Source organism: Ranitomeya variabilis, chromosome 2, assembly GCF_051348905.1.
Source record: "Ranitomeya variabilis isolate aRanVar5 chromosome 2, aRanVar5.hap1, whole genome shotgun sequence".
Lineage (NCBI taxonomy): Eukaryota > Metazoa > Chordata > Amphibia > Anura > Dendrobatidae > Ranitomeya > Ranitomeya variabilis.
In genome coordinates, this window is record NC_135233.1 from 546,197,509 (window position 1) to 546,211,104 (window position 13,596).

General features: G+C 44.2%; 1 protein-coding gene across 1 annotated transcript in view; it reads right to left on the minus strand.

Moving 5' to 3' along the window:
* Positions 1-12,554, minus strand: part of LOC143807019 (cytochrome P450 2J6-like) — a 28,871-nt gene extending 16,317 nt beyond the window's left edge. The window contains exons 1-2 of the mRNA XM_077288173.1: positions 12,360-12,554; positions 1,312-1,474 (exon numbers count right to left, since the gene is read on the minus strand). Coding sequence (XP_077144288.1) covers positions 1,312-1,474; positions 12,360-12,521 — 325 coding nt within the window. The 5' untranslated portion in view covers positions 12,522-12,554. The remainder of the gene's footprint in view (positions 1-1,311; positions 1,475-12,359) is intronic.
* Positions 12,555-13,596: the final 1,042 nt, after the last annotated feature.

Genomic DNA, 13,596 nt, shown 5'->3' on the forward strand with positions numbered 1-13,596 from the left:
GTAAACATCGGGTTACTAAGCGCGGCCCTGCGCTTAGTTACCCGATGTTTACCCTGGTTACCAGGGGACCTCGGCATAGTTGATCGCTGGAGAGCGGTCTGTGTGACAGCTCTCCAGCGACCAAACAGCGACGCTGCAGCGATCGACATCGTTGTCGCTATCGCTGCAGCGTCGCTTCGTGTGAAGGTACCTTTACTGTATAAGCCATGCAATGCTACCCTGGGAATTTATATATGCAATTAGCCTTTTCAGAGAAGAAGGGAACTGGAAATCTAGCACCTATTATTTAATGTAATATTGCTGATTGTTTGTTTGTACTTTTGGCTGCTGAATGAGTGAGGGAATGGGGCTTAGAAAAAGGGCAGTGCTTAACAATATATATGACCTCTTGCCATCAGAGCTCATGGGGGAAGGCTTTGCCTTTGGTCAGTTGCCTGAGGCTCTGTGCACACGATGCGGATTTTGCTGCGGATCCGCAGTTTCCCATGAGTTTACTGTAAAATGTAAACTTATGGGAAACCGAAAATGCTGTGCCCATGCTGCGGAACAAAAACACGCGGAAACGCAGCGGTTTACATTCCGCAGCATGTCAATTCTTTGTGCGGAATCCGTGGCGGTTTTACACCTGCTCCATAATAGAAAGCCGTAGGTGTAAAACCGCAGTGGAATCTGCACAAAAACTGCGGTAAATCTGCAGTAAATTTGCGATAAATCCGCAGGAAAAATGCAGTGTTTTTGCCCTGCGGATTTATCAAATCTGCTGCGGAAAAATCAGCAGTGGACCATTGTATGTGTATACATACCCTTAAGGTACCCATACACATGAGATAACTGTGGAACAAACACCTAACTCTTAGTCGAGCACTCATGTGCTGTCAATGCATAGAAACTTCAGCCAAAACATCTCTGGTAGCATCACATCTCCCCTGACAATAAACGGATCAAGCGTTTAAAAGGAATAAAATGTGCAATGCTTGACTTTCCTAATGTCAGCTGCCAGAGGATATTTTGGAGCAGCATTTACTCTGATATGTCCAACGTTATTGTGTACGTTGCTTTAACGACTAGACAATAATGAGGGGAAGAAGAGATATGTGGCTGATCTAATGGGAAACGCAAAATACAGGATGGAAGAGAAAGCAAAACTTAAAAGATGGTTTGCTGGGAATAATTTTACATTTTTTATCTCATCTAAAATTTGCATTGTATGGACAGCTCTACTGTACTTTTGTATGAATTTATCCATCAGCCCTGACCATTATTCTACCTAGAGTGGGCCATAAATATCAGAATATTCCAAGCAGCATGTACCTTTTTTACCAGAGATGACTTCTGATATCCTGTTCTGAGGTCTGTCTGCAAACTCAACTCCTTTAGTCACAAGAACTTCTTTAAGGTCTTTAAACCCTCGCACCACCACAGCTGGAGTAAATCCCAGAGAGAGGCCGTACACGGGACCATATTTCTCAGAAAACTGACCAAGGATAAAAATGGTGTTTAGGATATAAGGAAGATAGTACAAAACCTGTTCGCTATATAACTGAGCATATTTAACATTCAATGGTCCATGAAAACTGGGTGGATATCCCTCTGGAAATTATAATCATGGTTATACTGGTTGTCATCAAACTTTTTGTAAGTGAAATATGAGTTCTAAACAGCAGAATGTATTACAGTTTGTCATAAGAGCAGAGCAGAAGAGATCTGAGGAGAGCTGAAGAGAACTGAAGGGAACTGAGGAGAGCTGAGGAGAACTGAGGAGACCTGAGGAGACCTGAAGAGACCTGAGGAGAGCTGAGGATAGCTGAGGAGAGCTGAGGAGAACTGAGGAGAGCTGAGGAGAACTGAAGAGAGCTGAGGAGAGCTGAGGAGAGCTGAGGAGAACTGAAGAGAGCTGAGGAAAGCAGAAGAAAAATGAAGATAGTTGAAGGGAGCTGAGAAGAACTAAGGAGAACTGAAGATAATGTGAGCAAACTGTAAAGCGCTGCAGAATATGTTAGTGCTATATAAAACTAAATATTATTATTATAAGAGAGCTGAGGAAAAGGGAACAAAACTGAGGGGAGCTTAGGGGAGCTGAGGATAACTGAGGATAGCTGAAGAGAGCTGAGGAGAGCTGATGAGAGCAGAAGAAAGCTAAGGAATGCGGAAGAGAGCTGAAGAGAGCTGAAGAGAGCTGAAGATAGAACATCCATGTGTCCACCTTATTCAATTAACAATTGTCTTATTTAAACTCCATGGTGTCAAATGATGACCTGAGTAGTAACTTGGCTGTAACTAATCATTTTACTTTTTTATGGTATGTATATCTGCCCCAAATCACTGCGATTATTGTGGCATAAAAGTCTGTTTTTTTCTACTTTGCATACTTTTGACTTTGTTTAATGTTTTTTCACAGGCTTCCATACAGGATGACAATGCACAAATTATGATCAGTGGGAAAACATGTAACAAAAAATACGTGTAAAAAATGCAATGAAAAGGAGAAGAAAAAAAATGACTGCTAAAAGTGTGTGAAGGAGGTTTTAAAGGGATTCTGTCCAAAATTATCTACCCCCTACTCCCCTAAACTGTGTATATAGTCATTTTACTCTCTGAAAGATAAAGTCATCTATATCTTTACTGTTCTCTTAATCTCCTAAAGAAAAATTGGTGCTTCAATGCATAGGCAAATTAAGTTAAAGGCTTTGGGTGTGTTAAAGCACTTCCCAAGCCTCTACCTCACGGGCTCCATAACCCAGGCAGGCTTGACAACAATGGTCTACCAGTTAAGCAGAGAAAGGTGGGGCTGGTAGTGAAGGGAGAAGGGAGGCATATTATTTGTATGGCAGGCACTGTACTGAATAAGGAAAGTGCCTATGACTGCTGTGACCCTCCCGCAGTTATGGAGTCACTAGGGTGGTCACCAGCGGAAATGTTGAACTTAATGCTTTGTAAGTTCTGCCTTCCTGATAACTGTCTGTACATTTAGGAATTAATGTACCCTAACCGTAATAACCGTTATAACCACCCCTTAATACAAGAGTGGGTGGGAAGACACCAGGGGACCATTAGGTAGAATGCTAAAAAAAAACGCGAAAAAAACGGAAAAAAAACGCAAAAAAAAAATGCGGATTTCTTGCAGAAAATTTCTGGTTTTCTTCAGGAAATTTCTGCAAGAAATCCTGACGTGTGCACATGGCCTCAAACATTGTAGATTGTAAGCTCTCACGAGCAGGGTCGTCTTATTTTGCTTTATTGCTGTATTGTTAACATTGTTACCTATGATTGTTGTTTGAAACTGGTAAACTGTAAAGCGCTGCGGAATATGTTGGCGCTATATAAATAAAGATTATTATTATTATTATGGCTGACAAACCCCTCTCTTGGTGTGCTGGAGCAAAACTTCTAGGTTTCAAATCATTGAAGCTAATAGCTTCAGTGAAACATGTCCCCTCCAATACTTTGCCAGTGACTATTTAAACTGGGATATCACAATGCTGCGGACTGAAACCATTGTCATATTGCTTTAGATTTGTTCCAGTGTCCAAATCTGAGTCAGGAGATGCAATACATTGAGTGCTGTAATGTCCATGCACTGAGGATTCATAAACTGTACTTTGCTGCCATCTGCTGGTCAATGTATGCATATGAAAGTTAGGTAATTAATTTCCTCGCAATGTGAGCTGGTAAAAATTTGTTTACTACAGTCCTGTCTAGTCAAGGCAGACGAAAAAAGCTCCATTGCTCCAGTCCATGCTGAGGGGACAACATTCACCACATAGTTGCCTCCACCTTATGCGAGGGAGATAAGGCTGAACAAATGCTCTCCTGCATACTGGTCTTCCTATGTGCTTCCAGCCGGAAACCAGATCCATGTGTCTGCCACGCCACAAACTTTGTCCATCCTACTCCCTGCAATAGGAATGGTAGGGCCTAAACCATGAGTACTACGGAGGACAGAGAATGAACTTCAATCCAATATTGCAGCCAGCATGCAGCCAGCGGGTAAGGAAAGGGTGAATCAAACACCCGAAAACCCCGCCCCTATGGCTGAAAATTGTTCCCTCCAAATTCAGGTGACAGAGTCCCTTTAAAGTCCCTCCATCAATGTAGTATTACCTGGACTGTGCATAATATTACCTGCAGTAGCAACTGAAAAGAGCTGTGCTAAAGCTGCCCAGAGAGGCCCTATACCTTCTTGTTTCATAAGGACAAGACACCTTCCTTCATACACACAATATGCCGAGTAACTTATATTGTGAACTACGGCCATTTTGCCTTTAACCCCTTCACCCCGAAGCCTGTATTCACCTTCCGGACAAGGCAATTTTTTCAATTCTGACCACTGTCACTTTATGAGGTAATAAACCTGGGAGGCTTCAATGGATCCCACTGATTCTGAGATTATTTCTTTGTGACATAGTGTACTTCGTGATAGTGGTAACATTGCTTTGCTATGATTTACGTATATTTGTGAAAAGAAAAATTTTCAAACTTTGAATTTTTATGGATATCACACAAAATAGTTGATAAATAACACTGCCCACATATCTACTTTACATCACCACAATTTTTGAAACATAATTTTGCTTTTGTTAGGAAGATAGAATGGTTTCACGTTGACCATCGATTTCTCAACTTTACAACAAAATTTACAGAGCTGTGAAAATAAAAAATATATTTTTTTCCACAAAAATGATTTTTTAGCCCACTATTTTTTATTTTGCCAAGGATATCCGGAGAAATTGGACCCCAAAAGTTGTAATGCAATTTGTCCTGAGTACGCTGATACCCCATATGTGGGGGGAACCAGCATTTGGGCGCATGGCAGAGCTCGGATGGGAAGGAGCGCCGTTTTGGAATGCAGACTTTGATGGAATGGTTTGAGCGCATCACGTTGCGATTACAGAGCCCCTGATATACCTAAACAGTGGAATCCCCCACAAGTGACCCCATATTGGAAACTAGACCCCCAAAGGAACTAATCTAGATGTGTTGTGAGAACTTTGAACTCCCAAGTGTTTCACTAAAGTTTATAATGCAGAGCCATGAAAATAAAAAATCTTTTTTTTCCACAAAATCATTTTTTAGCCCCCAATTTTTTATTTTCACAATGGTTAAAGGAGAACTTGGACCCCAAAAGTTGTTGTCAAATTTGTCCTGAGTACGCTGATACCCCATATGTGGGAGGAAACTACTGTGTGGGCACATGTCGGGGCTCGGAAGGAAAGTAGTGACGTTTTGGAATGCAGACTTTGATGGAATGCTCTGCGGATGTCTGCTTTTGCAGAGCCACTGATGTGCCTAAACAGTAGAAACTCCCCACAAGTGACCCCATTTTGGAAAATAGATCCCCCAAGGAACGTATCTAGATGTGTTGTGAGAACTTTGAACCCCCAAGTGTTATTTTCACAAGGGTAACAGGAGAAATTGGACTGTAAAAGTTGTTGTCCAATTTGTCCTGAGTATGCTGATACCCCATATGTGGGGGAAAACCACTTTTTGGGTGCACAGCAGAGCTCGGAAGGGTTTAGGAGCACCTTTTACTTTTTCAACGCAGAATTGGCTGTAATTGAAATCGGACATCATGTCGTGTTTGGAGAGTCCCTGATGTGCCTAAACAGAGGAAACCCCCCTAATTCTAACTCCAACCCTAACCCCAACACACCCCTAACCCTAATCCCAACCCTATCCACACACGTAACCTAATAATGTTACTATGGGGTGCATTAACAGAGGTCTGGATACACATGATGAGAGCATTTTACTGCCTCTGTACAAATCCCTGGTTAGACCGCACATGGAGTACTGTGTACAGTACCAGTACCAGTGCTCAGGAAGGATATAATAGAACTAGCACAATGTTAAATATTATTTATTAATTGAATGATTCTTATTCAATCCTGTACTGAGCACAATGCTTCTTGCTGACATTACAAAGGGCTATTTCTGTGCAGAGTATAAGTCAACTCCATATAAAGGGCAACACGTGGTCTGTAGGACACATATATAAACGTCTCTTAGGAGGGTGTGGGGGCCTTTTGTCACGTGAGGGCTGTCACCTCCTGCCTTCACCATCATTCTCCACGGACATCAGACAAGAAAGCAACAGCTGGTAGCGGTAGCCATGATGACCTTCAGATTTCACACAGACAGGTGGCTTTTACCATTCAGAACTTTGGGAAAGATGAGTATCAAGTGCTGATATTTACACATGGACAATCTGTTCGTAACTATTTCATCTATTTTCATGTTTTGCTGCAATGTGGTTTTTCTGTGGACAATTCAATAAACCACTACCTTTTTTATGAGAATATCATGACATTTTTCTTTAAGAGTAATGCACCTGGTTAAGTCCTGATTAAATAAATGTGCAAAATAAGCATATTTAACACACAAGTACAAAGGAAGGCAACAAAATTAATAAAGGGGATGGGGAACTACAATACCCAAAGAGATTAGCAAAATTAGGATTATTCAGTCTAGAAAAAAGACGACTGAGGGGCGATCTAATAACCATGTATAAGTATATAATGTGTAACGCAGTGCCCCTGTTGCAGCTAGGGGGTGCTGTTTGTGCTATCCAAAATGCGCATGAGGCATAGTGAGGCCATGAGGGGGTATTGCAGTCACAGGTGTAGATGTGATTACAAGTGGTGAAGCAGTGACTGATTAAAAGCCCTGTTGTATAGGGAGGGGTGGGTCAGTGTTGGTCTTGGAAGCAAGACAGAGCAGTTGTCTGCAGAGCACTCCCTGTGTGAGGCAACACTGGGGTATGTGGAGCTGTGCTGTGCACTGTGTGAGTTTTTGGACATTAAACACATTTTGTTTTGAACTTGCTTGAGTCACTGCTATTTCACTGCATATGGTGCTACTGCTGCCTTACATATGGTGGAGAGAATGCAGGCAGTGTGAACTGAGGCATACCCCAAACAATGCTACTTGTTGTTGTGCAAGTCTGCTGTAAATATGGAGGAGCTGTTGGAAGAGCTGATACTCATGCGGCAGCAGCACGATCAAGAGGCGCTGCAGTGGCAGCAGCACGAGCTAGACGCATTGCTGTTCCAGCAGTAGCAGCAAGAGGTTCTGCAGCAGCAGGAGCTGCAGTTGCAGCAGCAAGAGGCGCTGCAGTGGAAGCTAGCAGAGCTTCAGCATGGTAAATAGGAGACCCCTAAGATGAGGGGTAGTCAGCAGAGTCATAAGAGACCCCTAAGGTGAGGGGTGATCATTGGGTATACCAGTGCTCCTATGTAGAGTCTCGGCCCGCCTTGTCTCAGGCAAATGACTTGTTGCAGTTGGTGGAGGAGTGGTTCCAGCCTGAGTTTTTTTCACTGATCGAGATGATGGAGAGAGTCGTGGTTGATCGGATGGTGCGGGCTCTGCCAGCTGCCATGCAGCATTGGCTCGGGCAAAGGGACCTGGGCAATCTGGACCTGCTGGTAGGATTGATTGAGTGGTACAAACTCACTCAGGATGTGGTACCAGAGCCTGAACATGGGGCTAGTAACTGTTCTGTGACATCTGAGCCCATGGACTGCAGGCATACTCACCATGTATCTATGTATGCCCAACCAGTATGTGCCACCACTATGGGCACTGCCAGCAGTGAACTAACTGTGCAGGTGCTTGTGAACAGGTGCTGCACAGAGGCACTCCTGGACACAGAGAGTAAAGTGACTCTGGTCCATAGGTCCCTTGTTGCCGGGGACAAAACCGAAGGACAGAAAGTGGAGGTGGTGGGTATCCATGGGAAAATCCGTGAGTACCTGACAGCTGAGGTCAATTTTTGTACACCATGTGGGGACTTTAAACATGTGGTGGGAGTGGCGAAGACCCTTCCATATGGGACTGTGTTGGGGAGAGACTTGCCCCTGTTTTGATCCCTGTTGGAGACCAGGGTTAACCCTCTCACAGTAAAGGTTGTGCCGGGCATAGAACATGAAGATTTTGAGATACCTGCCATAGGGGTCACCAACCTAGGCACAATGCGCACGGAGGCATAGTGAGGCCATGAGGGGTTATTGCAGTCAGAGGTGTAGATGTGATTACAAATGGTGAAGCAGTGACTGATTAAAAGCCCTGTATTATAGGGAGGGGTGTGTCAGTGTTGGTCTTGGCAGCAGACAGAGCAGTTGTCTGCAGAGCACTCCCTGTATGAGGCAACACAGGGGCACATGGATCCAAAGGAGCTGACACCCTACATTTCAGACTGTCTTTTATTTTCCTGGCTGCGATCCGGAGGATACAGCGTGCTGTGCACTGTGTGAGTTTTTGGACATTAAACACTTTTTGTTTTGAACTTGCTTGGGTCACTGCCATTTCACTCCATACGGTGCTACCGCTGCCTTACAAATGGGACAATACAAACATCTCTCCGAGGATCTGTTTATACCAAGGAAGGTGAAGGTCACCAGGGGGCATTCTCTGCATCTGGAGAGGTTTTTCCACCAACATAGAAGAGGATTCTTTACTGTTAGGGAAGTGAGAATCTGGAATTCCTTGCCTGAGGAGGTGGTGATGGCGAACTCAGTTGAGGGGTTCAAGAGAGGTCTGGATGTCTTCCTGGAGCGTAACAATATTGTATCTTACAGTTATTAGGTTCTTTAGAAGGATGTAGTTCTGGGGATTTATTCTGACAGAATATAGGCTGAACTGGATGGACAAATGTCATTTTTCGGCCTTGTTAACTATATTACTAGGTTACTATTTAGCCTCAACACACCCCTAACTCAAACACACCCCTAACCCTTATCACAACCCTAACCGTAACCACACCCCTAACCCTAATTCCAACGCTAATCCAAACCCTAACCCTGATCCCACCCGTAAACATAATCTAAACCCTAACCCCAACTCTAGCCCCAACCCTAAAAGTACCGTTACACTAAATGACTTACCAACGATCACGACCAGCGATGCGATCGTTGGTAAGTCGTTGTGTGGTCGCTGGAGAGCTGTCACACAGACAGCTCTCTCCAGCGACCAACGATCAGGGGAACGACTTCGGCATCGTTGAAACTGTCTTCAACGATGCCGAAGTCCCCCTGCAGCACCCGGGTAACCAGGGTAAATATCGGGTTACTAAGCACAGGGCCGCGCTTAGTAACCCGATATTTACCCTGGTTACCATTGTAAAAGTAAAAAAAAAAAAACACTACATACTCACCTTCTGATGTCTGTCACGTCCCCCGCCGGCGGCTTCCCTGCACTGAATGTGTCAGCGCCGGCCGGCCGTAAAGCAGAGCACAGCGGTGACAATGGTAACCAGGGTAAATATCGGGTTACTAAGCGCAGCCCTGCGCTTAGTATCCCGATATTTACCCTGGTTACAAGTGAACACATCGCTGGATCGGTGTCACACACACCGATCCAGCGATGACAGCGGGTGATCAGCGACTAAATAAAGTTCTGGACTTCTAGCTCCGACCAGCGATATCACAGCGGGATCCAGATCGCTGCTGCATGTCAAACACAACGAGATCGCTATCCAGGACGCTGCAACGTCACGGATCGTCGTCGTTCTTGCTGCAAAGTCGCTTAGTGTGAAGGTACCTTTACCCTAACTTTAGCCCCAACTCTAACCCTAACTTTAGCCCCAACCCTAAACCTAACTTTAGCCACAACCCTAACCCTGATTTTAAATAAATACATTTTTTTTTATTATTTTTCCCTAACTAAGGGGGTGATAAAGGAGGGTTTGATTTACAATTTATAGTGGGTTTTTATGTTTGGCAGCTGTCACACACTAAAAGGCGCTTTTTATTGCAAAAAATAGTTTTTTCATCACCACATTTTGAGAGCTATAATTTTTCCATATTTTGGCCCACAGTGTCATATGAGGTCTTGTTTTTTTTGTGAGACGAGTTGATGTTTCTATTGGTACCATTTTCGGGTAAATTACATTTTTAGATACTAAATATGTGTACTTTTATTGTTCACAGTGGATTCATTTTGTGAGGTAAAATATTTCACAAAATGTATCCTCTGCGATCTCCTGCTGTAATGCTGCCAGTATTGTCCTTTGCTTCCTCCCCTGCCCAGGAGATGTGGTATGTTTTGTGCACAGTCAGACACAGGGATGAGAGTGTCTGACTGTGTTCAGAGCATACCATATCTCCAGGGCAGCGGAGGAAGCAAAAGACAATACTGACATTACAGCAGGGGATCACAGTGGATTCATTTTATGAGGTAAAATATTTCACTGACGGTTTTTAAAAAATATTTTACCTCACAAAATGTATCCTCTGCGATCTCCTGCTGTAATGTCAGAATTGTCTTTGACAGGAGAACACACCACAGGAAGGAGAGAGACTGTCACGATGTGACTGAAGCAGTGTGACACGACCTAACCATAGGTCAGTCACCAACAGTACAACAAACAAGGGAAAACTGGGGACACAATTACAACGGTGGGCCCTGCGATAGGGAACAGGGAGATGGACACCTCCTACACTCTCCTAAGGATGTGCCCTGATTTCCCTGAAGTCCCCATACAGGTTTTTTCAACTTGTCACCGAGCAGGATACCTAAGCCATTGCTTACCCAGCATCTATCCCTGGGTAGGGAATTGGCAAGCGAGAACACTGGTCCCACCGCTGCACTAATAAAACACCAAGGGAAGGTATAACAGACAAGAAGTAGGAAAACAACACTTAGCTTATTGCTGCAAAGCACAGCATGGCGGGAACGAAACACCAGATACACCGGAATCAGCTGAAGAACTACTGATCCCAGCAAGCTCCTTCTCCCAATTTGGTCACTGCAGAATGAACTAAGGCTACTTTCACTTTCTCAGGAACGTTTTTCTGCACGTCGGAAAATCGGTCAGCGACGGGTCCTGCATTGTCCGTCGGCGGCTACAATGGAAGCCTATGGGCGCAGGATCCGTCGCTGACCGTCACACACAGGAATCCAGCAACGAACCAGGTTTTTTCCCTCTGAGCATGCCCGGAAGGATTTTCAAGGCAGGGAAAATCTCTCTCTCTCTCTCTCACCCCCAGCATTCTGTAATGCTGTAGATAAGCCCCCGATGTATCCTGAAAGATGAGAAAAAGAGGTTAGATTGTACTCACCTGGGCGGGCGGTCCCATCCGATGGGCGTCGTGGTCCGGTCTGGGGTCTCCCATCTTCTTACGATGACGTCCTCTTCTTGTCTTCACGCTGAGGCTCCGGAGCAGGCGTACTTTGTCTGCCCTTTTGAGGGCAGAGCAGAGTACTGCAGTGCGCAGGCGCCGGGCCTCTCTGACCTTTCCCGGCGCCTGCGCACTGCAGTACTTTGCTCTGCCCTCAACAGGGTGAGAATAATCTAACCTGTTTTTCTCATCTTTCAGGATACATCGGGGGCCTATCTACAGCATTACAGAATGCTGTAGATAAGCCCCTGATGCCGGTGGGCTTAGCTCACCTTCGATTTTGGGGGTGACAGGTTCCTTTTAAAGGATGGTGGGAGTGGTCACCACCCACATCAGCTGACCCAGCAGCAAAGCAATGCAATACACAAGCAGGTCACTGCATTAACCCCTGATGACCTGAAAAGAAAAAGTTATGAACTGAGGGAAACCAGATCTGGCACAAATCCAAAAATGGATCGTGACAGAGATGGGGGGGGGGGGATAGCACATGGGGTAGGCAGGTCAAAGAAGACAGCACAGATGGGAGAAGTCAGCACATGGGGAAAAAGAGTGGATAGGTGGGTGAGCACATGGGGGGAGAGATTCTCAAAGCTGCAAAGCCTGCCCCCATCACGACATTACCGCCCTCCCGATGCGATAGCATCAGGCCTCCATCTAGTATAAACATAAGCAGCTACTTTAGTCATCACAATGGATCCATATAATACTTCATTTTCGCTATAGCTGCATCAGAAGGAGGTTGTCTACAGTGAGACCACATTTTTTAAAGAATTGTCTTTGAAGAGACAACACCTTCATTTGCGCTATTTCCAATATATAAGAACGTCATAAACTGCTCCTAATTACATCAATATACTTGTCATTGTGACTAATAATATTTTTCCAGTACACAGCAAGACTCAGAGTTAAGATAAATTTATTGCGTTATCTATCGTTGCATAGACACAAATCAATACTAACACATGAAGAGATACAGCAAATGACGCAGTCAGCTCTACTATATGTCACAGACTGACATCTGCTACTTCTTAAGTCTTACTGTGTACTAACATTATATACAGTATGAATTCTGTATGTTCCTTCTGTAGATCACATCATAATTATTTCTGTATCAAGACCGTATATACAATACGGAAGCAGGTATTATATATTTACAGAAACAATGACACAATATTGTACTTTCATCTCTATTAATAAACCACTCCAAGCTGTCCTATGCCCCCACTCCCTGTACTCGGCACTTACTTTCTTCAAACTCTGCAGGGGATTGGTGAAGTCCATCTGCAGCATGTTGCCAAACACAGGCAGGGGTGTAGGACCTGGAGGGAAATCCTTAGGGCGAGACGTCTTCCACCACAAATAAGCCAGAAGGATGAGCCCCAGGAGGAGTGCTGTGCTGAGCTCCATGTTGGCCTCTTGCCTGGCACATAGGAACTGACCAAGGTATCCTGTTACTTCCTATAGAAAGTACAACTCCTCCCAGAAGGGAAGCTGACATAATGACTAGTTATTCTATAGCAGGTTATACACATGAGCGTTTTGCAAGCAGATCCTTAGGTAGCTAGGGTTATTTGTAAGGGTGTGGACTGCATTGTCCCTGCCCTTGAAGACAGCGTTGAATTACAAGAATAATGTTGTGCGGTTTTATGGCGTTTTGTGCCATGTGAATTGTGTTCTGTTTTATTCAGTTCTTGGTAATGTAACTATTGTATGTTGTACTAATGTATAATGTAGGATGTGATAGTATACAATGTATAGCATAGTGCTATAGGAATGTTCCAGCTGTAAAGGAAAATCCTAGTGTGAGAGTAAGATACACTTCAGCCTGGGCATTGGGTAAGCATAGGTAGGATATAGGTTAGTGCTTGGGTAGAGGTAGATGGTGACTTTAGGTAAGTTAGGTCACTGGTATAGGAAACAGTTAATAATTAGGACTAGCCCACAGTGGGTGGAGTTAGTATTGCCAAAAAGAGGAATCACTGATTAGTTAGAGTTAGGGTATGTATTCCTGAAAGAAAAGTGAAGTTCAAGGTGCTGTGGGCTTGAGGCACGTAAAGTACATATCTTTCTGTCAATATGAGGTTGTACAGAATTTCCTACAGACATTCCCCTAACGTACGGAGCCTATGACACGAAATAGGCACTGAAGAGATGGCCTTAATCCTTTCCATGGAGAGGAAGCTGGATGGGGAACCGTGTGAGTGAAACGTTGCGAATCTCAGGAATACTGTGGTGCCAGATCAGAAATCCCTGGGGCTGGCATTAGGATCAAGAGTAGGGAATATGTTTGGTTGAACAATTAATAAAATGTTCAATTCTCTAGTTGCCTACTCCTGGCCTAATGGATATTGATCATGTGCGCACTAAAGAAATTTACCAGACAGATACAGTCAGATGTATACTCCTTGATCAATCTGTGGCTTAGCTCCAAGAAGGCTTTATTTGGTTTAAAACACAAGCTTATATATTTTCTGTAAGGGGG